The sequence below is a fragment of the Protomyctophum bolini genome (assembly GCF_963924005.1).
Source record: "Protomyctophum bolini genome assembly, chromosome: 18".
In the NCBI taxonomy this organism is placed as follows: Eukaryota; Metazoa; Chordata; class Actinopteri; order Myctophiformes; family Myctophidae; genus Protomyctophum; species Protomyctophum bolini.
The window spans coordinates 31,569,885-31,595,041 of record NC_137879.1 but is presented as its reverse complement, the minus strand read 5'-3'; the positions used below and the strand labels follow the sequence as shown (position 1 = coordinate 31,595,041).

The window sequence follows — 25,157 nt, the reverse complement described above, 5'->3', positions numbered from 1 at the left end:
TGCAAGATGAGAGTGCTAAACTATCACATCCAGGTGCACATTACTGTGAAGGCTAGGGCTAAATTGGTTCATCATGGGTTGCTAGTGCTACGAGAATAGTATAGATAGGCAGTGTCATACTAGTGAGTGAGTGAGTGAGTGAGGGGAAAGGGAAATGAGCAAGCGAACAACAGGGAAATAAAGAATAAGTTTGAAAAACAAGGCAATGTATCATTAATGCACATTGAAAGATGAGTAGACTGACAAGTCTGAAAAGTAATGGTAAATACAACTGAAAGAACATAATGCTAAGGGGTATTTGCAAACAAGGGTGTCCTTTGACTGAATCCAAAACAATGGGGGCACATCATGTTTTGCATCTATGACTAATATTATAATTGGGAGCAGGCTGAATTGAAAGCTGTCAGTACTAGGACTTTCACACTGCATCTAGTCTGCAGAGCATGCATTTGAATCAGCAAAAAGCATACAAACCACATTGTGGTTTGAAACGCATGCCGCTGATGCAGAACTGGAAATCAAATCAGTGATGTTGCATTACACACTAAACTACAAGATTGGTGGAAAAGTTATTTATTCCACCCTGCTGAAGGTGGTAGTGGGGCAGGTGGGCCTCTCTCTAGCAACCTGGGGAGAGGGGTCCAGTCCAGAGTAGACTTCTAGGGTGCCCCCATCCCCAGATAAATGATTGATAAGGAAGAAAATTGACCAGTCTGTAACTCTCAGAGTTAAATCAACACTATTTTACTATGGAGAGTAGTCTCAGATATTTAATAAAAAGCAGAGGTCCTGACCTTAGCCCCTCTCGGAACCCTCCGTAAAGCTAAAAAATGTCAGAAACTTTAGTAGCATTGGGTTCTGACTTGTAGGGCTAGTCCTGACCTATGAAATGGGTGGCTTGACCCTAACCTAGCCCAAACATTTAGAACCTAACCCACATTCAATACAAGAAGCATAATTAAATAATGTGTTACTTCTTGACAGTGTGTTGTTGGAGCACAAATCTGTGCTCTCCAACACAAGTCGTGTGGCCTTGTTGTAGCAAAGCGGATGATCTGGTCATCGTCTCCGTGAAGTGCACCAACAACAACAACACTTTTTTGTGCACAAAAACAAACCGCAGAACGAACACCCACCTCCTCTGCATGTTTCCTCAGCGCCTTCTCTCGCTCGTACTGGGTGACAAGTTGCTCGTTGTCCTCCTTCAGGAGCTCCAGCTCCACTTCGTGCTCCTGGTTGACGGCGAACACCGAGTCCAAGTTCTCCAGCACGGCGACCACAAGTGGCATAAGTTCCTTCACCACGTCCTCGTCGTATTGGCCGATCAGCCTCTCGAACTCGCGGTATATGGAGCTGGCCAGGCCGGACACCCGCTCGGACATCATCGCCGCGGACCCCGAGTCGTCCTGGTACAGGACGACGTCGTCTAGCTCCATTCTTCTTTGCTCTTCTTCCAAGTTATTTCTTTCGTTCTTACTTATATCTTCCCCCAGCTAACCAGCTAGCCGCTGCAAAGCTCCAGTCCCAAGCCCGCCTCCTTGTTTCTATCCACCAACCACAACTATATACTCTTTCTAAAACATGGTTCTATAAAGCGTACCCGTCCAGCCGCTGGAGTTGTTGTTAAAACAACTTTGTTTAGTTCCCAGACGGGAGACGGCTGAGTTTGTAATGTCTCTCGCCGCTTTGGTCGTTCGTTGTAAAGTGTGTGTGTCGCTCCGCTTGGTCTTGGAATACAGTTTGTCCTCCTTTCCTTTCTGTCTGTGTCTGGTCTCTCTCTCTCTCACACACACACACACACACACACTCCCAACAGATGAGCTCCTGTGTTGTTGACGGGTCACCGTGACGTCATCACGGACTAAAGAGAGCGGGGAGGGACACGGATCAGATGGAGCTAAATCATTCCCCCTGTGATATGCTGTAACACCGTCCAGTGCCATAAGATGTGGGACCCTTTAAAAAATCACACTCGTGTGAAGTGAGGGGCGCTCTTACCGTCGTACATCATCTCATTCTGGCCCATGGCCATGTACCTGTCTAAATACTTCCTTAATGTCAACGAAGTCCACAGTCCACACCCACAACACCAGAGGGAGTTCAACAAACCTTGATGAATTGAACAAATTCTTGATTAATTGAAAGTGTAATGCTATAGTGTCCTCGACTCACAGTTAACAGTTTTTGTATTGAATTGTACTTGAAATGTACTGTAATTCTGCAAACTGTTAATCAATCAATCAATCAAAAACCATGTGCAACCCAGATTCGGCACAAAATAAATTTCGCTCCTATGCCACCAAAATGTGGAACGCCCTACCAACAGTCATTAAGACATGCAATGCAGCTAATCCCTTGACTCCTTCAAAACCGCTCTCAAAGGGCACCGATATGGACGGCTGCAATTCGAAACTGGTCCCCGTAAAATCTGAAACCCCACCACCTTTTCCCCCTCACTGTATATGATTTTTTTCCCTTTTTACCTTCCTGGTCCTCCTCTATGATGATTTCCTGCTTTTGGCTATATAGTGTAGTTTGTATTTGTACGTCTCTAAATGTTATGATGAATTGAACATGGTGGACCCTATTGTAAACAAGTGTAATGCTTTATGGTGTCGTCCATGCAGTCTTTTGAGTTGTGCTTGAAATGTACTGTAATTCTCCAAAACTGTTAATACATTCTTCAAACAATAAATCAGAATTTGCGATGCGTCCCTCAGTCAATTTTGAGTGTTTGTGTTTACACAAACATTGTCTATTAATTGTCAATGGCATTTAATGTTTGTTTATGTTTACACACTAAAAGATGGAAAATATATATTTGCATGAGCCGAGTCTTAGACTGTGGCATGTCAGATCGACTAGTATCCGTTTGACTTTTACCAGTAGTATTTACGATTTATTATATTATAATTTATTAGATTTTTTTTCATCCCACTAGGTTGTTTCCCTTATTTTGTTTTGTCTTGTCCTTCTCTTTTTGATTTTATTTAAATGTTATGTCTACATTTTGTTAAAGTCTTAATTCTTTGATGCTTCTGTTTTGATCACTTTCACCTTTTCCTTTTTGTAAACTTGAAAATATCAATAAACGTTGTTGGGAGGGAAGAAAAATCACATTAGTGTCAAGTGAGGGGCGCTTTTTATCATCATACATCATCTCATTCCGGCCAATCACTTTTGGCATCCTCACATTCCGTGCTCAGCCAATCCAATCATCGCTGTGGGGTACACACAAAACACAAAGTTGAGCATAGCACCCCTCAAATTATAATAATTTGGTGCCGGTAACAAACAAAAAGCATTCTCATTAGGTTCCACTGTAAATACAGAAGAATCATTATGCACTGTGCTAAAACGATCCTTGGTTTATAAATCCATCTGTGCCAGTTTTTGAACACGATTTTTAGTGGAAAGATTTTTTTTTACTTTTCATGGCTGCCAACCCAGCCTGATGTGTGGGAGTTCCGACTTCTTCAGGCCGTACAAAATAACTGCTACCTTGCATAATGTCTTCAAACAAGGACTGAAGTCTACAATGTACAGCCCTCCATTGTAAGCAAAGGCTGAACGACCAGCGCGTCCTCTTGGAAGAAGCTGTTGGTCGTTTGACACTGAAGTAGTCTTGTGCATGTGCAAAGACCCCAAATACAAAAATCTTTGTTCCAAGCAGCAGTGGGGGCACTCTTATCACACATCACATTCTGTGCTCAGCCAATCAAATCATCACTATGGGGTACACTAGTACACACCCAAGTGGAATAGTAAGAGTGGCAACACACTTTGATCTCGCTGCAAAGCGGGTGTCTATGGGCTATAGTTCCAAACATTGAAACTATCCCATTGAGATAGAATGAGCATTTTAGCATTCCATTGTTACACTGGGAGTCAACGCTAGTGTCGTCACTCTCATACTATACCACTGGGGTACACACAAAGCTGGGCATTGGACACTAGTACTACTAAAACAAAAACTGTAAAATGAGGTAATGAGGCAAAATTTGCTTGAAAACAAACAGAATCAACTGATTCCTTTGCAAGTTTCATGAAAGCTTGAGAAAATCATCTTTATTGTCACATCAGTTTACATCAAGTAAAAACGTGGGTGAAATTCTTTTTTATGCATAGTTCCCATCGTGTTATTTTTCCAAGAAAACAGAAAGGGAAGGAGGAGGGGGGTGGTTAGGAGATCGAGACAGGAATAAAAATGTATAAGCTTGTTCCACAAATGGCACAACCGTAGCTTATTTACAGGCTGTACAGTCGTACAACCAAGGGGTCTCTTATTCCACAAAGAAAATTACACATAGTACCCGAGATAATATATGGTGCGTGAGCAATGAGCATAGCAGCCGCTGTGTACTGTGCTAGATACTGTAGTGTAGGACATTATTCAAGGTGCAACATTGTTCAAGGTGCATATTCAGGTCCATCTCAATTAATTAGAATATTGTGTAAAAGTTCTTTTTTTTCCCTAATAAAATTCAAAAAGTGAAACTTTAATATATTCTCCATTCATTGTGCATAAAGTGAAGTATGTAAAACCTTTTTTTGTAATCTTAATGATTATGCTGTACAGCTCATGAAAATCAATTTTTTTAATCTCAATTAGAATATTTTACAAGACAACTAAAAAATATTTTTTTTAAAGAGAAATGTCGACCATCTGAAAAGTATATTAATGTATGCAGTCAACACTTGGCCTGGTCTACTTTTGAACAAATTATTTCATCAATGTGGCGTGGCATGGAGGTTATCAGCCTTTGTCACTGTTGACTTATGGAAGCCGAGGTTTGCTTTGATAACAGCCGTAAATTTGTATTGTCGAGTCTCATGTCTCACAATACAACATAGATTCTCTGTGGGGTTCAGGTTAAGCACAGTAATAGCATGGTCAGTACACCAGTTACTAGTAGTTTTGGCACAATAACCACCACAATACAGCACGCTGGCTGCGCCAGGCTAACGGAACACTAACAGTGGTTATTATGATGTAGCCCTTCCTTGACTACCTTGATGTCCAAGGAGCTGATTTCGTCAAAGTTTGCAGTAACGGTGAAGCGGAGGTGTTCATTGCAGCTGTTGAGGTATTCATGGAACGTGTGTAGGTCTTGCCGAGTGCCTGAGAAGAATATACAAAAATTATCTATAAATCCTTTATAGAATTTGACATGCTTATGGAATGGATTTTCTTGGCACAATACTCAATTCAATTCTCCCCATATGGTTAAAATGTACCCATATATACAGGTAGTGGTATACATTAGATAACGGTGGGGCAATGTTACTACCCATCGCACTCCCCACCCTCTGTATATAAAAATCGTCTTTGAAAATGAAGTCGTTATTTTGTAGGACCGTCAGCAAAGTGGTCAGTTCCAAGATACAATTAGTGCTAGGATAAACATCAGTTGAACGTTGCTCCAGCAAATATTCAATGGCTTCCAGACACAGCCTGTACACTATTGACCATATGTCTTGCCAGCAAGGTGGTAACTAGATGCAGTTTATCTGATTGCAATAAACAACATCAAACTCACCAACATTTCAGCTGTACGAAAAACTTTAATCATCCTCTTTCTATCTGCAAAGTATAGATATGTTATGAGCTACTTCCTGTCAAACTCGTTGGATATCACTCAACGGCCCTGCGTACCACCTGTTTTGAATTTTCACATAATGCAGGAGGCAGCAGGAGGTTGCTTTAGTTTACTGAAAACGAGCACTTCCAAACTCCAAGGAATGGATTTTTATGAAACAAATACTTTTCAGATAGAAAGAGGATACTTAAAGCTTTTCGTAGAGCTACAATGTTGGTGAGTTTGACGTTGTTTAATACAACCAGATAGGACTTTTCTGCTTAGATGTATACGCTGTCAATGGGAAACTGCACCTAGTTACCACCTTGCTGGCAAGATGGCAGCGGTCTGCATATGGTCAATAGCAGAGCAGCATGATGAAGTTACATCCCATTACTCTACTGTTGTCATCTAAAAAAAAAAACTGTTGTGTTTGAATCTGACCCACCATGGCCTGTGCTGAATTTCATCCCATCTTCTACAAAGCAAAATCCTAAGTGTAAATTTAACTGAGAACAAAGTCGAACCAAATGGACTGATTATTTTACCGTTTACAGCCTTCCTGTCCCTCTCCTCTGTGCGGTCTAATGACTCTGAATGTACTTAACAGACTCTAATGTACTGTACATACCGTATATTACTATATTATATGCTTACTATATATTCTATGCGCTGTATCGATTCTCGTGTGTGTCCTATCCTGTGTGTGTGCTTCTTGCCTGGAGAGGTCCATCGTGAGTTATTGCTACTGCAAAATAAGACTCAGGACGTCTCCAGGAAAGTTTGCTTCAGCTACCGTATCACAATACATTTTGAGAGTTAAACAGTTAAATTATATTTAATATTTTAGATGTATACAGCGATGTAATGAGAGTAGAGGATTGTCATTACATCTGCCCGAGCCATAGTCACAACCATACCATGCAGTGACAAAAAAACGCAGCGAGGAGGAATGTGGACCAAATTATTATTAGTATTTATTCTACTACTGTGCCACTTGGAGGCAGTAAAACACTAAATAATACTGGAGAAGGAAATTGCAAAGGAAATTGCTACCAAAGGGAAACAGATACTGTATGTGTCATTAAATGAGACGTCCGTCTTCGAATCATCATCACCTTCAGTTTATGTTGGTTAAGCTACAGCAGCTCTGCTCAGCCTCATGAAGCGTGTCTGTGATGGACGATCTGTACACACTGGATGTGCTACGTTTGTCCTCCTGAAGTGCTGCTCTGCATGGTCACACAGCTGTTCACTGGGTTAACCAGACACTCCACTTAACCTAAAGGAAACAAGAGAATCACAAACAATGTTCCTTCAAAAAACATTGATGTTGACATAGAAATATTATGTAGGCATTTAACATTTACATTCATATTTTACATTACACAACATTGTTGTCAACAAGTCAACAATCCTATTTTCAAATGCCAATATGTCAAATTCCTGGAAAAAAAAATATGTGTATATAAATGCTTTCAGCTGTTAAGACAACAAGTAAAATAAAGTAGTCCCTCCTCTAGTACTGCAACGTCAGACTCCTGGTATGACTATGAACCAATCATCTGTCCAATCATAATGACGTTTTTTCTGTTTAATTATGAGTGAATATAGGCTAGGGAACGCCTTTTCTGCAACTGTTATGACAGTCTTACCTTTAACATTTATTTTGTCACATACAATTAGACACCTAGTGTAAGCTTGTATTAGCTCCTGTGGTGACAGTAGTCAGCCCCAAGCTACTGCTTCACCTCGGGCAACATGACATCACCAACTCAAAAGCAAATCAACCACTACCACTTACTAGCCACGTTTTACTTCAGCTAATCATGCAATTAAAAAACAGCAGATCTACAAGTTCACAAAGCTTCGCATCTTGAAGTTTATAAACAAAACCTTTGGATGCCAGGCAAAATAAACCATTATATTAACTGCATACACCCATTTGCTGGCTTAAGCATCGATTACCACCATGGACAGCGACGCTCTGTCTTTCTCTCTGACTCATGTCTCTGTCTGTCCGTCTCTTGGAATTCTAGACTGTCCTGTAACATTTTGAACTTAATGTTTGGCTACATCCATTGGTCAATTTAAACAGTGTGCTTCTAATTTGAGAGGTTTAGTGCATTAATTATTTCATGTTCTGTCTGCCTCCTACAGCTCTCAGTCTTCCAAGTGGTCCATCCTTGCCTTTCCATGAATCCATTCAGATTACTATTACCTGCAAAACCAGTCAGTTCGTCCTTCAGTACAACCATATCGTTACTGTTGGCCACTGAGCAGCTACACTGGAACAGTTGGGGGATTCTTCCTACCAGTCTTGGGAATCGTACTGACAACCTTCCGGCAATAGGTGTGCTACTGTAAAGATATGAGTTATTTGTAATTTCAAGTGACAATTTGTGTATAAGCCATAGTAAATCACTATAGAATCCAAAAGGATCTTATTGTTGCTTAATTGCTTGGTCATCTTTTGAAATATTGCATTTGCATATCCCTCTCACTGGAATGCATTTCAAATGTTATAATCAAACTTGCAAAAGTAACTCATAAGCAATTAAGTCTGTATGATAAGTACTTAATTGTATATTTATTTCTGATGGGTGTTTTCTTCTTAAATAGCCACTAAGCAGCTGCATTACATTAGCATATAACAAGTCTAAATAGAACACAAAACCTATACACGATACAGTAACTAGACATTAAACAAAACTACTCAACTCCACAACACAGACAAGAGCATCATCACAACCAAGCAGTCAGACTATTAGTTTGCTAGATTCACTGGAGGCTAATGTTAATGAACTATCCTCCAACAAAACAACGATTTTCAGAAATGTTCAAAAGAATCGCACATCACTTGCTCTGGTCCATATAGTGTTAGGGATTTCTCAGTCATTACACATAATGGTACACAAGCCTAGCTTGGATGATTGGATCAAGACTATCACATATGTATGTTCATTTTTATATAATTATATGTAGCCGGCTGGAAATGAGCCTTTGGGGCCACCGTCGCAGCAGCCTCACACACTGCGTCAATCGTCATCACGTATTTAAATGCCCAGCCGGCAACCAAATGTCAGCTTGTTGTGGTGGTTTCGGCTGTGGGTTTTGCGACCCAGGTTGTTTGTTTCTTTTCTCTTCCCTGACCGGGTGAGTGACATGATGCATTGTGTGCGTATGTATATATAGATGTGTGTATATATATATATAGCATTTTAATTATTTTTGTTATTACCCAGGTTTTCGGTCACGGTTGACGAGTCCATGTACTTACCAGAAGGATAACATGACAGAACACAGACACTTGAAGGTACATATACATGTTAAACAATTTGGTGCTCTGACTGGATGCTGTGTTTTGTGATATTATACTAAATGGGTGTTTGTCTCCATTTCCCTAGATATAGCCACTGCTGTTTTGTTTTAGTTTGTTTTGTTTGGTCTAGTTTATGTTTATTTTGAGCCATTTCTGTTATTTGAGCCATTTCGTTTGTTTTCGGTTATTGAGCTGTTTCCTTTGTTAATTTGTTGTTTCCCCCCCCCCATGGTGGCGAGTGTTTCATGTGGACGCCGAGGAGAGCCGAGTGGCGGTTTGGCTGACTGGCCGTAGGGGTTGCTATACCACTGGGATCTCACGTTAGCCCACGATTAAGGTTTGGCTGTGCACCTCTTTCCACGGTGTCGCTCCTGTTGTTTCCATGTGTGCTGTGCTTTGCTGTGCCTGTGCGTGTGATTTGTTATTTTAGCTTCTTAGTCGTCGTATTGGTTAGTGTGTTTTTCTAGTTGGTTGGTTCACCCTTATAGCCTTTTAACTATTTTGCCTATTGGCCCCACTGGCCCCAAATGTAACCTCGCCTCCCCCTTTTATCATTAGTGTGTACCTGCTTTTAAGAGATTGTTTGCCTTATATATATATATATGATATTAAACGTTTTGTATACGCCTTATATATATATATGATAGATGTTTTGTATTCATACTCTTAACTGATTAATAAATTTCCGTTCTGTGGAACAAAGTCTCAAGTCATTATAACAAACTTGCATTTGTGGGGAACCCAGTTTACTGGTCGGTTTATTTCCTTGAATTATCTCAAGGTGGCGTAGTCATCCCAAAAGTAAATCCTTTGATACACTTGGTTACAATCTGTCGCAGTCGGCAGGACTTAATAAGGCACTTGAGACATCTGTTCATTTTTACTTATTTTTTTTGTGTTGGAAATGGCTCAATTTTTTTTTCTTTTGTTGAAATGACTTTATTGTTTATATTTATATAACAAAACAGCAGTTGGTGCTACGGGGGACCAGCTGATTGCGTCCATTGCCCTGATTGACGTCAAGTGTCTGATTAGGCTGGTTTTGACTGGTGGCCATGGCCAATGAACTGGAACTGAGGGAGTTGGTGCGCCAACTACAGGCTGACAAGGACTCACTGATTGAACAGGCAGAGGCTACTGCTTCACGGGCAGGGGCTCCTGCTCCTCAGCCAGCACCGGGACGCAGCAGCGTCACTTGTGATGTTTCTAACACAGACATTTTACCTGCCGAGCGTCTGCTATATCATGTTCCCAGAGAAAGAAAGTGTCCTTCATTTAGGGGGACTTCAGGGATCCCGGTAGAGGATTGGGCAGAGGAAGTGAAGGCAACTGTTAGGGCTCGACACCTTAGGCCTATTGATCAGGCCTATTTCATCTACGATCATTTGGAGGGAGAGGCAAAGGATGAAATTAGGTATGGGCCCAAGGCAGACAGGGAAGACCCCGATAGGATATTGTCTGTTCTTCAAGACCTGTATGGCTGCTCTAAAACCTATGTTTCTCTTCAGGAGAGTTTCTTCTCTAGGAAGCAGCGGGAGGGAGAATCACTACAAGAGTTTTCTCATGCCCTGTATTGTCTCATGGAGAAAATAGAACGTTGTGCCCCAGATGGAATGCCCAATGCTACTACCTTGCTACGTGACCAGTTTGTAGAACATGTTTGTGACCCTGACCTCCGTAGAGAGTTAAAACGTGTTATACGCCAGTATCCCTATTATTCCCTACTACAGATAAGAGCTGAGGCCATTCGTTGGGAACGGGAGGGGCGTCCAGATGAGCCTAGAGGTAGGAGTTATTCTCTCCCGGCCTTGTGTGCTATTCAGAGGGTGGGTGATGGGCCTAGCAGCCCTGGTAGCTCAGAGATGGCAGAGATGAAAAACATGTTAAAAATGCAACAAGCGCAGCTAAATACACTTACTCAAAGCCTTCTAGCACAGCGGGTGGGTGAGGGGCCTAGCAGCCCTGGTAGTGTAGAGATGGCAGAGATGAGAAACATGTTAAAAATGCAACAAGAGCAGCTAAATACACTTACTCAAAGCCGTCTAGCACTACGGTCGCCCCCCAAACCAACTCAGCCAGCACCTAGACAATTCCAACCTTACTCAGGTCCTGTCATATGTAGGCGCTGCCAGAAACCAGGCCACTATGCCAGAGAATGTGATAATGTACGTGTTATTCCCGCTAACCAGCAACCACAGGGGTACCAGCCCAGAGCAGCAGTTTCCTCCGCTTCTCACCAGGCGGAAAACTAGCACCCACTGATGTACAGAGCCATACATCAGAGGGGGGCGACGTCGGCTCAAATACCCAAAGTGCCACCAACCAACCTGAGGCCTCTAGTTTGGTAGGTACATGTCCTAGAGTATCCATGAGCATGGGAGGGGTAACAGTGAACTGTCTACTAGACACGGGTTCAATGGTAACCACCATCAGGGAAAGTTTCTTTTTAGAACATTTTCAAGGGGCCCCTCGTTCTTGTCGCTGGTTGCAACTCCGGGCTGCCAATGGTTTAGAGATACCATATGTAGGCTACATAGAGCTAGATGTTGAGGTGTTGGGCAAGATAATACCACAGCGGGGTGTTTTGATTGTGAGGGACCCTCCCGGCCAGGTATCTCCTCCTGAGCTTCCCGGAGTGTTGGGTATGAACATCATTAGGGAATGTTATTATCAGCTCTTTAGCCAGCATGGACTGGCCCTTTTCAATCTACCTGCTGTTCAGTTTTCCCCTACCTCCTGGTTACAGGCCCTGCAGCATTGCCACGACGCCCACAATAGACCAGAGCAGACCAGATCAGGGGTGGCCCGAGTCCGAGGCAAAACTTCCGTTACCATACCTGGGGGTACCATGAAGTTAGTGGCAGCAACCTGCTCCTCTCATGTAAGTGGGAACCAGGGAGAAGCCTTGTTGGAACCGTTGGTAAACTGGGGGGGCCTCCCTGAAGGAGTGTTAGTTTCCCCAGCTATGGTAACGGTTATCCGAAACACTGTCTATGTCCCTGTGATAAACGTAGCTGAGAACTGTGTCACCTTACACCCCCGCCAACCCATAGGTGTGTTAATACAGGCCCAGATCGTCAGTCTGCCCCCAGGGGTATCTACTGAAGTACAGGAGCCAGTGGGGGTGACAGCTACATCCTTTTCACAAGTCAGCCAGCCCAGCCCCATGGTCAACCAGATAGAGAGTATGGACCTGTCTGACCTGCCTGACACAGACCAAGAGCCGGTAAGGTCACTATTACTCGACTACCAGTCTGTGTTTGCTACTTGTGAAAGTGATTTGGGCTGCACTAACCTCATAACACATGACATACCTTTAGTAGATGATGTTCCCATCAGACAGAGGTATAGGAGAATACCCCCCTGTGATTATGAGGAGGTCAAGGCTCATATCCGTCAGTTGTTGGATGGCCAGATTATCCGGGAGAGTTGTAGCCCCTATGCTTCCCCTATCGTCCTGGTTAGGAAGAAGGATCGAAGTCTCCGCCTCTGCGTTGACTACAGGCAGCTCAATGGAAAGACCCGGAAGGATGCCTTCCCCCTACCACGTATTGAGGAATCACTAGACGCCCTGTCGGGAGCGAAGTGGTTTTCCACCATGGATCTGGCTAGTGGTTACCACCAGGTCCCGGTGACAGAGCAGGACAAACAGAAGACTGCTTTTTGCACCCCTTTCGGCCTGTTTGAGTTCCAGCGAATGCCCTTTGGGTTGTGCAATGCCCCCAGTACCTTCCAACGTTTGATGGAGAGGATGTTTGGGGACCAACACTGTCAGTCACTCTTATTGTACATTGATGACATTGTTGTTTTCTCATCCACAGTAGATGAGCACATCAGCCGTTTGGACCTGGTCCTGAGTCGCCTGCAGAGGGAGGGTCTCAAGGTCAAGCTTGAAAAGTGCCATTTCTTTAAAAAGGAGGTACAGTACCTGGGACATGTAATATCCTCCGCAGGGGTGGCTACCGATCCAAAGAAGATAGCGGCTGTCGCGGCCTGGCCAACTCCGTCAAATGTCCCTGAACTAAGGTCTTTTCTAGGTTTCGGGAGCTACTATAGGAGGTATGTGGAGGGATTCGCAAAGCTGGCATCACCACTCCATCGACTGGTGGCTGACCTGACGGGGACGAAGAACAGAAGGGGTCGTGGGGTTTCCTTGCGGGGGGTGTGGACTGAACAGTGCCAGCAAAGTTTTGATGGCCTCAAGACAAAGCTTGTGTCCTCTCCTGTACTAGCTTATGCTAACTTCTCCCTCCCTTTCATCTTAGAGGTGGATGCGAGCCATGCAGGTTTGGGAGCCGTCCTCTCTCAGGAACAAGAAGGGAAAGTCAGGCCTATTGCCTATGCCAGTCGCAGCCTAGACCCTGCAGAAAAGAGGTACAGTTCCATGAAGTTAGAATTTCTGGGAATGAAATGGGCCATGACCAAAAAATTCAGAGAGTACCTGCTGAGCCAGAAATGTGTAGTCTGGACGGACAACAACCCACTGAGTCACCTGCAGACCGCAAATCTGGGCGCCATAGAGCAACGCTGGGAGTCGGAGTTGGCAGTGTTCGACTACACCATCCGCTATCGCCCCGGACGCACTAACCAGAACGCAGACGCCCTGTCGAGGCAATCCGACCCGTCTGCTACCCTGGAGCCTCAGCCCCGTCCTGGAACACCGTTACCTGCGACCGTCCAACGAGCCGCTGGGGGGAGACCGCTGATAGCCACCCAGGCAGCCATCTCTGCCCTACCGGAACGGACGAATGCCGACCTGGCTGTCCTACAGGCTGCGGATTCCGCCATCGGTGCCCTCATCCCATTCTGGCAAGAACGTCGTAGGCCGGGGTGCATGGAGAGACAAGGTCTCTCTGCAGAAACCCTGGGGCTATTAAGACAATGGGACCGTCTCACCCTGGAGGACGGCCTGCTATACAGGGTTTGCCGAAGGCCAGATGGAGGGAGTGAGGTCCACCAATTACTTCTGCCTGGGTGCCTGAGGGAGGAGGTGTTCCACCAGTTGCACCACAACCATGGCCACCAGGGTGCGGAACGGACGACTGAGTTGATCCGGGAGAGGTGCTACTGGCCAGGTATGTTCAAGATCATCAAACAGTGGTGCCAGCTGTGCGAGCGGTGCAGCCTCTCTAAGGACACCCAGCCTCGGGTAAGGGCCCCTATGGGCCACTTGTTGGCGTGTAAACCCAATCAAATCTTGGCTATTGACTTTACATGTTTGGAACCTGCCCGGGATGGTAGGGAACATGTGCTGGTCCTAACTGATGTATTTTCCAAGTTTACCCAGGCCATTCCAACCCGTGACCAGAGAGCATCAACAGTGGCAGATGTACTCGTCAAGGAATGGTTCTACAAGTACGGCGTGCCAGGCCGGATCCATTCCGATCAGGGAAGAAACTTTGAGAGTACCATTATCCAGCAACTATGTGCCATGTATGGCATAACCAAATCCCGTACCACTCCTTACCATCCACAAGGTAATGGACAATGCGAGCGTTTCAACCGCACTTTGCACGACCTACTCCGTACCTTGCCCGTGGAGCAGAAACACCGCTGGCCGGAGTACCTCCCACAACTGCTGTTCAACTACAACACCACGCCACACCAGTCCACTGGTGCATCCCCATTCCTTCTGATGTTTGGCCAGGAACCCCAGCTCCCGGTAGATTTCCTGCTGGGCCGGGTAGCGGAGCCGGCTGCCGGTGACGTCTGTGACTGGGTTCGAGAACATCAACGACGGCTCCGGATAGCAGCAGAGGCCGCCCGGGAAAGGCTGAAGGTGGCAGCAGCACAGAGGAAAGGCCGGGCAGACCAACGAGCCCAGGAAGAGGTGTTGCCAGTTGGCCAGCTGGTCTACCTACGGGACCACTCTAACAGAGGGAGAAATAAGATCCAGGACATTTGGGCTCCCGCCATCCATCAGGTCATCAAGCCCCCTAAGCCAGGTGGCTGCGTTTACACCGTAGCCCCACAGCAGGACTTGCCTCGAACACGGCAGGTAAATCGCTCCATGATTAAACCGTTACCAGGCAGCCATCCTGTTGCCCAACCCATGGTGAACCAAAAGTCCTGCGGCCGGAGGGACGAGGGAGACGAAGACGACGACGACGAGCTATACGTCATGGTGGGCCCTGCTCATCCCACGAGGCCAGGTCCAGTTGATGTCCCAGCCAGTGACATCCCCCCCACTGGTCCGTTGGTGGTGCCGAGCCCCCCAACTGCCCCCGTACATCAACCGGTGCCGAGCCCCCCAACTGCCCCCGTACATCAACCAGTGCTGAGCCCCCCAACTGCCCCTGTACATCAACCAGTGCTGAGCCCCCCAACTGCCCCCGTACATCAACCAGTGCTGAGCCCCCCAACTACCTCCGGGTATCCACCAGCCCCTCCTAGCGAAGCAGGTGCCATACGAAGGTCGACTCGGGAGACAGCTGGACAACACTCCAATCCTCATAATCTGCCAGTGGCGATGGGGGGTGCGGCTACACTCTCCCGGATACCTGGTGTGAGCAGCTCCACAGCAGTAGTTTTTAGCAGGCCTTGGTGTTAGACTAGGTTATTGTCGGGACGACAATAAAAGAAAAAATGGGGGTGAATGTAGCCGGCTGGAAATGAGCCTTTGGGGCCACCGTCGCAGCAGCCTCACACACTGCGTCAATCGTCATCACGTATTTAAATGCCCAGCCGGCAACCAAATGTCAGCTTGTTGTGGTGGTTTCGGCTGTGGGTTTTGCGACCCAGGTTGTTTGTTTCTTTTCTCTTCCCTGACCGGGTGAGTGACATGATGCATTGTGTGCGTATGTATATATAGATGTGTGTATATATATATATAGCATTTTAATTATTTTTGTTATTACCCAGGTTTTCGGTCACGGTTGACGAGTCCATGTACTTACCAGAAGGATAACATGACAGAACACAGACACTTGAAGGTACATATACATGTTAAACAATTTGGTGCTCTGACTGGATGCTGTGTTTTGTGATATTATACTAAATGGGTGTTTGTCTCCATTTCCCTAGATATAGCCACTGCTGTTTTGTTTTAGTTTGTTTTATTTGGTCTAGTTTAAGTTTATTTTGAGCCATTTCTGTTATTTGAGCCATTTCGTTTGTTTTCGGTTATTGAGCTGTTTCCTTTGTTAATTTGTTGTTTCCCCCCCCCCATGGTGGCGAGTGTTTCATGTGGACGCCGAGGAGAGCCGAGTGGCGGTTTGGCTGACTGGCCGTAGGGGTTGCTATACCACTGGGATCTCACGTTAGCCCACGATTAAGGTTTGGCTGTGCACCTCTTTCCACGGTGTCGCTCCTGTTGTTTCCATGTGTGCTGTGCTTTGCTGTGCCTGTGCGTGTGATTTGTTATTTTAGCTTCTTAGTCGTCGTATTGGTTAGTGTGTTTTTCTAGTTGGTTGGTTCACCCTTATAGCCTTTTAACTATTTTGCCTATTGGCCCCACTGGCCCCAAATGTAACCTCGCCTCCCCCTTTTATCATTAGTGTGTACCTGCTTTTAAGAGATTGTTTGCCTTATATATATATATATGATATTAAACGTTTTGTATACGCCTTATATATATATATGATAGATGTTTTGTATTCATACTCTTAACTGATTAATAAATTTCCGTTCTGTGGAACAAAGTCTCAAGTCATTATAACAAACTTGCATTTGTGGGGAACCCAGTTTACTGGTCGGTTTATTTCCTTGAATTATCTCAAGGTGGCGTAGTCATCCCAAAAGTAAATCCTTTGATACACTTGGTTACATATATAATTTTATATAATTTGACTGATCAAACTAAGGCTATATAACTCACATGTCATCTATGGGCTATGAGACTCATCTCATAACATGACAATGGTGGTTTAAAAACAAAGACTTGATATAGACAAAGATGAAAGTTTATCGTTGTTAAACAATCAGACTCACCCGTGACCCAATAAATAAGGATTTCTGAGACTTTGGGTCAAATTGCCATCTATAGTTTCATATCCATTTGAAAGTTATGGCAATAAACGTGTATTTAATGAGATATTCACCAGACGGTCCATATTCCTCTTTGTACTCGACGGAGCAACACATGCAAACTTAATTCCTTCAATGAGCACTCCAACATGAGTGTTATGGTGAAAGGTGTTACGTGCCGAGATGATGTCACTAGTGGGAGTTATGTTACCAATATGGTCACATAATTAAACAGGTCACACATTTCAGCGCAACACCGACGCAGGAGGCAAGCCTAGAGGCAAGCTAGCAACAGGATATTATCACAGCCACTTCAAACAATTATGAACTTTAACCCCAATGCGCCACCAATGTTTACAAACAAGAGACCTTTTTAGGTTAATTTAAAAACTGAATCCATTGAATGTTAGCATTTAGCAGATTAATGCTACAATTTGGGATTCCACTTGTAAAAATGTCTTATTCAACCAACTCAAAGAAAGTTTTTGTAATATTAAAACAAAACTTCTAAATTAAAGTTCCCGCTCGTCTCGTTTACAGTCAGCCAAGGTGAACGCGGGTACAACGCGACTCAAACGCGTCGCATCTCGCATGTCGACCATTCATCTGCTGGGAGTGGCCGCGCCCTAATTTGCATATTTTGGTCATAAATCACGCAGCCGTTACTGTACAGCGCCATATCGTTCCTGATGTCCACATCGCTGAAGATGAATTCCTTTGCGCCAGAGATGATGATGATGGAGTGCAACACACGGAAGCAGCTCTCCTCTGGAGACGTTGAGCAGTTCTTCAACAGGGATCAATTCTTCCAGTTAGACCTGCGGGAGTTTGAGTACTTCAAGTATGCCGCGCTGAAGCTGGATTCCTTCGAGTTGTTGGACGCTGAGAACTTCCAGCAGCAGCCAGAGGAATCGGCGGAATCAGCCGTTGCCTACAGTGAAGAGATCAGGCGTGTGCTTCACAAGGAACGGTTTCTGCCGAGTCAGAGGGAGCAGCAACGGTCGTCTTTTGGTCGTCAGCCTGAGCACAACCACAAGGTCAACGAGGAGAAGTCAGCCGGGAAGGTAACGTTCATCATGGGTGAACTGTTACAAACGGAGAGAGCCTACATCAGAGACCTGCGTGAGTGCCTGGAGACATACATGTTGGAGATGACCTGCGGTGGAGAGGACATACCTGCTGGCATCCTCAACAAGGAACACATTATCTTCGGCAACATCAAGGAGATCTGTGACTTTCACAGCAACATTTTCATGGATGAGTTGGTCAACTGTCAGCTACCAGAAGATGTGGGACAGTGCTTTGTGACATCGGCTGAAAGGTTCAGCATGTATGTGAGTTACTGCAAGAACAAACCTGCCTCCAGTGATCTTATTCTGGAACACGCTGGAAGCTACTTTGACCACATCCAGCAGAAACATGGCCTGGCCCTGGGCGCAGCCAGTTCTATTGGCTCCTACCTCCTTAAGCCAGTACAGAGAATCTGCAAGTACCAGCTCCTGCTGAAGGACTTACTGTCTTGCTGTGCGAAGGGAGAGGGAGGAGACATTAAGGCTGCTTTGGAGGTGATGCTGAGTTCTCCCAAGAAGGCAAATGATGCCATGAACATTGCGATGTTGGTGGGTTGTGATGAGGACCTGGATGTCCAGGGGGACTTGATACTTCACGACCGTTTCCAGGTGTGGAAACCAAAGTCTATCATCCACAAAGCTCGCATGTCTCTCAACTGGAAGGCTCAGTACCACCACCTGTTCTTGTTTGAGAAGTTGCTGGTCTTCAGCAAGGAGATCAAAGACTCTGCTGGCAGAACCACATACCAGTACACAAATAAAGTACTGACATCGGACCTATGGGTGACAGAGAACATTGATGGGGGCCCCGGTACGTTTCTTCTGTGGGCAGGAAAGCGCCCCTTTCACAAGACTGTACTTCAGGCATCCAGTGTGAAGGCCAAACAGAAGTGGATGAAGACCATCTGGGAGGCGTCACCACTTCACTTGCCAGGATGGCTATTGGCAGAAGAAACACCAGCACTGTCCCAACCCCCCAGGAACAGTACAGGACAGATAGACAATATACCCAGCCATCCAGGTCAGAAACTTTATGGAAACATACTGTGGAAATGGCTGACCACCCGCAGTAGCCGCATTTACAATGACTTATCCTGAATATTGTCATATTATTGTATATATTATTACCTTATTATTGTATTATGCCTATGCTCTTATTACCTGTGATTATATATTATAGTTTATTAATGTTATTATCCTGTAATCAATTGTATTGTATATAGTAAATAAACCATGTTCAGTGAACTTGCCAGACTACACCCTAAAATCCTGAATCTTAATTGAACTCAACCATACATTTGCATGTGTATGACCCAGAGGGTCCTGTTACATGTAGCTAAAGCAATCATATGGGTTATAATTTCTGTAGTGGAAGAAGCACTCAGATTCTTTATTGGATTTAAAGTAGTAATGTTGAGGTACTCTGTTATCGGTAAAAGTCCTGTAATCATAATTTGACTTGGCATCCATCAATAGCATCTCTACAAGGACGTAACATCGTGATTCAAGGTGCTGTGAACTTCTAGATAAGCTATTTTTTGAAAAGGGCTTAATTGAGTATGTTTTGTCTTTATAATTTAAATCTTCAGAGAAACTAGTAAAGCCGTTTAAAATAATTGTAGTGGTGTTAAAAAAGGGTACAATATTTGCCTCTGAGATGTACTAGAATAGTAAAGTAAGTAAGTATAAAGTGTCAAATAGAAATACTCTGGTTAAGTAAAGTACAGTACTAAATGTGTATAGTTACTTTCCACCACTGCTGTAGTAGTGTTGTACTAAATAACCAGCCACAGTTTGTCTCAGAAGGTTTCAGCTACTGTGAAAGAGAGGCTTGTTCTACCCAAAGCCTCAGCCACATTAAAAGCATAAAATTGACTACAGCACTATTCAAATAATAGATGTAGTTATGGTTGTTAAGCTAGATTTGAAATAATATTTCCATTTAATGCACATCTGTTTACATAAATTAGTCTAGAACTGAAAAAAAGGAAAAAGAAAACGGTTACAACATGTTGGAAATCAACATGTTGATCAAATAAATCTCCAACTTATTGACTTATTTCTCATTCACAATTTATTATTTGCAACTTGTTGAGCACAATACATTGTGGTGTATTTCAACATTGACTAGTATGGTGTAATTTTAACAAACCAGTTAACAGTTTTATTAAACATCAATCAGCATCAAAACTAAGTACATAATAATAGTGTAATATAAACATGGCTACTGTGAAAAAAGGTCTATTGGCGAACATCTTTAAGGACTTAAAGCTACCGAAAAATAAAATGCCACAAAATAAACACTATAAAATATATATCATAACATGTATATGGCTTGTAGACGTTTGCAAAGCACACCATGATGGCTAAAGTGTGGAAAAGTTTCAGAGGAATCAGATTCTCAACTGTCACATGCCAAAACAAAAACTCTCAGGGAGAACTTCTCAGTACACCAGGTACTTGAGTTCAGAATAGATGAGGTGGACATGGCTGTGAAAGCATGGTACAGGTACAGGATGGCTCCACTCTGGTAAGGTGGTCAAGGTTTTGTGTTTCAGGACTCAGACTTGAAGTTGAAGTAAATAGCAGTACAAGGCCACAGCAAAGAAGTGTCCAATAAGAGTCACTGGTTTGGGTGACAACCTGGTAAAGATACAAAAAAATCATAGTCATTCTTTAGACTTTTGATGCAAACTACATAACTGTTGATGAAACTCAAACTTTCAATCAGAACATTATACAATTGTGGTGGGAGAACCGAAGCAGGTATTGAGGTCATTTATCTGTGTAAATGAGGTATTTATCACAGTAATACGTTCAGGTATATCTGCGCATGCATCTGCAGATCTACAGATGCATATTAGGTGTGCAGAAGATTCCATGCATGGACACGCATTGATGCGTCTGGTATTAGGGTTAGCATTGGATTAGTTTGCATTCACATGTATCTCTTTTACCTAGCAGCTTAAGGTACACTTTCTCAGACATGTATTCAGTGAGGTTTTGTCACCGTGGCATCTCCCCCCTGATGTCAAATAATCTGGTGTCAGAGGAAGATATCTGGTAGATAAGAACAGGGCTGCGGTTTTCCAGGACCAACTATTTCACACACACACACACAGACACGCACGCACGCGAGCGCACAGTTTATATACAAGCAGTGTTCATCAACAAATTAGAATACTTACAAGTGAGAAGAGGTCTGAGTCTTCCCGGACACACGGCTCTTTGTGAATTAGGAGAAACAGCCATCAGCGACCACAGTGAGCGCATCATGGATTTTCTAGAGAAGACAGAAGGTCGGAATCAGAATAATCTTCATGTTTTTCTGCAAGCTCCATCGTTAAGGTCAAGAAGAAGAAGTGGGGGACTGCATTTGTGCCCTCTCCTTTATCTGCTCGGGTGGCCTCTGGCCAGTGCTGAGTGGGTAGAGAGGCCGTCTGGGAAGAAGAAGTAGAAGGTCCTCTGTTCGCCCCATGGCCCTGGTCTACACCACGGGTGTCAACATTGGCACAGGGCGGGTGGTCACTGGCACACTGGCATAAGTGTGTGAGAGAGATCTTTTATTTTAATATTAACAAGTATTCAAAAAAGTTTAGTCTGTGAAATGAAGTCCCCTCACATCTATATACAAATTACACACGCACATAATTCTACATTCACTCAAACTCTGGGCTCTGACTGGGAAGTGGAGAGGGGCTCTGAGTCTGTGTGAAAGAAAATAGGCCACATAAAAAAAAAAAATTACATTTTTATGTGGTGACATAATTAAACTTTATCTTTACACTGATTATCAAGAAAATGAAAACACGGCACTCCATGTCAAAAAGGTTGCCAACCCCTGGTCCTGCGAGCTAACCTGTTAAACCCTTACTGCTCCTCTGGTGCTGAATTAATAGCAGCCACTGCTCCTAATAGTTGGGCTATGGTCAGGCGTGGAAGGTTCTTATAACGTCAGTGGGTGCCCTCCACCCCTGCCCCCCAAACACTTTCCTCCCCTCACTTTAATGACTCCAGTTTCACACATCCATCCTCCTCAAAGTTGGTCACAATGCCTTCTACTATTGTGACACTAGGGGGAGTAAAGTGCTGCTAAAGAATATTCCACCTTTATTTTAGATGATTTCCAAAGGAAAACACTAAACCAGATAACAGATGTTTAAAACCACAGTGTTTCACAGTCTATGAAACAACTTTCCACCCAACATGAAACCAATATTACATCATTTACATGAGGCATCCATGATCCTCTGAATAATCAAAACCACCATCTTCACTTATTTGGTTCAGCCAGAGACTAGGGCAGTGTGTGTGTGTGTGTGTGTGTGTGTGTGTGTGTGTGTGTGTGTGTGTGTGTGTGTGTGTGTGTGTGTGTGCGCAGAATCAACTGAATTAAGCGTTGTGTTTCTTTACTTTTTCTTCTGTCTTGCACACTCCATGCTCTCCCATAGAAAGGCCAACTCCGCTATCCTTCTTGCATCTTTTGTCTTGTCCAGTTGGTTAAGAGCTTCCGTGAGTCCGTCTAAACACAAGAGCGACAATATAGATTACATACACATACAGCAAAAAATACGAAAACAAAACCCACAAATGAATACTTCGTAGGGACTTATCTGGCGGTTTGAGTGCTGCGCCGTGAGTCTCACATACGCTCCATTTCAACGTATTTAAGCTCATTTAGACTACTGTACATTCACAACTGCAGAGACGGAGAGAATACGGCTATAGAAAAACCAAATCTAATCTGGCCAATTCAGTTCTTTGTTTCATTCTTTCCACTTCCATGAAATGTTGTTGTTCTAACATCAAAAGTTATTTCTTCCATTTGAACTCACCCTCTGAACTGACCTCATCATCCTTGTCTTCCACAGGCTGCAAAATGCCCTTGTCTACCAGACCACTGATTAGACTGGCCTTCATTGCTGCCTTGAGCTTTTCTGTCACTGATGCCATAATGTTTAGCAATGACCAATAGCTGATCCTTCGCACAAATATCGAGTAACCCCACTGACGGAGACTTAATAAACTTATCTGTAGCTGAACTCATTTTTTTAACAAAAGAAATTGTATGCAATTTTCAAAAAAAACCTTAACAAAACCAAGTGTTGGGGCTGTGCATTACAAAGTGCAGTACAGTAACCTTAATCAAAATGGAACAAACCCCCCCCTAACTTACCTATTATTCCTAACTAACTTACCTATCTTTACCTACCGTCGGCACCCGGGCATGAGGATTTCTCCCCTCCAGCCACCTAGTGTGACCCCCAAGATCTGCCGCTAACCAAAACTCCACTAAGAGAAAATCAAAGAAAGGAACAAACAACTGTCACCCTAACGGTGCTGGTCGCTAAGGGACTTGTTCCAACTATAAACACATTTAACTAACACTTGCAAACACATCCCAACACTTACCTTTGTTGTAACTCTGTAAACTCTGTAAAACACCCACCTCAGGTGAGCACAATTGGGCTGATGGCCTGCTCCACTCTGCCATCACAGAGGCTTCCCTCTAGCTTACAGTGAGGCAGAGGGGGCAGGGCCGTCACAGTGTTCATGGTTATAGCCCACATCAACTGGTATTTGGTCAAAACCCTAACCTTCCTTCTGTATTAATTGATAAACTACCTGTACTAGAAGGCACTACAGTAAATGCAAGGGTAGGGCAACACATATCAGCGTTGCATGCTTCTAGGAAAGCTTTCACTGAATCTGAATGTTCAGAGAGGATAAGGAGAGCACTACGTAAGCAGCTCAGACCCAAATATGAAAAGTATGAGTCAGGAGACAAAATCTATTACAAACGAGCTGACAGTACAGAGTGGAAGGGACCAGGGGTAGTTATTGGTCAGGATGAGGCTGTTGTATTTGTACGACATGGTGGTATCCTTGTTAGAGTACATCACTTAACCCATTCTGACCTGAGATCAGATTCATAACGAGGTTTCCACTATGGACACACACTGGTCTGATGAACCCATTCTGACCTGAGATCAGATTCTAAAAATGTCAGTCATTCTTCGATTTTTCAAAAATAGCAGACCTACAAGCTCGTAGCGCGCCACTCGGTGGCGCGCTATGAGCTTGTAGGTCTGCTGTTTTTCAATAGCTAAAGCATAACATGATGCTGAACACCAAAACGGGTTCCCGGTCAGAATGGGTTAAGGCTTAATAAGATACACACACGTGTTCAAGATGAGGTTCTCAATGACACAAACAGTGAGACAATTGTACAGAACCAAGCAGCAGATAGTGAAAACACAGGTGTGGTGAACAGAGCCACAGGTAGTTCATTTACTGAACAAAACACAGACAACGAACAGGAAAGTGACAGGGAGTCCAATGCAGGAGAGGGAGCACATCAAAATGATGTAACAATCATCACCTTCAGTTTACGTTGGTTCAGCTACAGCAGCTCTGCCCAGCCTCCGTCTGTACACACTGGATGTGCTACCGTTTGTCCTCCTGAAGTGCTGCTCTGCATGGCCACACAGCACGTTATCCAGACACTCCACTTAACCTAAAGGAAACACAAGAGAATCACAATGTTCATTCAGAAAAAAGAAATAGTCCCTCTAGTACTGTAACGTCAGACTCATGGTATGACTATGAACCAATCATAATGTTCTTCCCCCAGTCATTTATCCAGACGTTTTTTCAACGTACTCCTTCTGTTTAAGTGTGAGTGGATCTAGGCTAGGGAACGCCTTTTGTGCAACCGTTATGACATAGTCTCACCTTTAACATTGATTTTAGTCACATACAATTAGAGACACCTATTGTAAGCTTTTATTACCTCCTGTGACGACAGTTGTCAGCCCCGAGCTACCTCAGACAACATGACATCACCAACTCAAAAGTGAATCAACCACTACCACTTAGCCACGTTTTACTTCAGCTAATGCTATTCAAAAACAGCAGATCTACAAGTTCACAAAGCTTCGCATCTTGAAGAGTTTTTTCTTTATTTATTTTTTACATTTTTTGGATGCCAGGCAAAATAAACCGTTATTAACTGCATACACCCATTTGCTGGCTTAAGCATTGATTTATTACCAAGGACAGCGATGCTCTCTCTTTCTCTCTGACTCATGTCTGTCTGTCTCTTGGAAATCCCAGAAATTCTAGACTGCATGGTCACTTTAAAGTTCTGTGTCTTAAATACTAATGCGAGATGTTTAGATGTGCATAAATTATTTCATGTTCTGTCTGCCTTCAACAGCT

General features: G+C 43.9%; 1 protein-coding gene across 2 annotated transcripts in view; it reads right to left on the bottom strand.

The window, feature by feature from the left end:
• The window catches only part of spag9b (sperm associated antigen 9b), a 68,233-nt gene extending 66,456 nt beyond the window's left edge, over positions 1–1,777 (bottom strand). For both annotated transcript variants that reach the window (XM_080789728.1, XM_080789729.1), the window contains exon 1: positions 1,137–1,777. In XM_080789728.1, coding sequence (XP_080645854.1) covers positions 1,137–1,436 — 300 coding nt within the window. In that variant the 5' untranslated portion in view covers positions 1,437–1,777. The remainder of the gene's footprint in view (positions 1–1,136) is intronic.
• Positions 1,778–25,157: the final 23,380 nt, after the last annotated feature.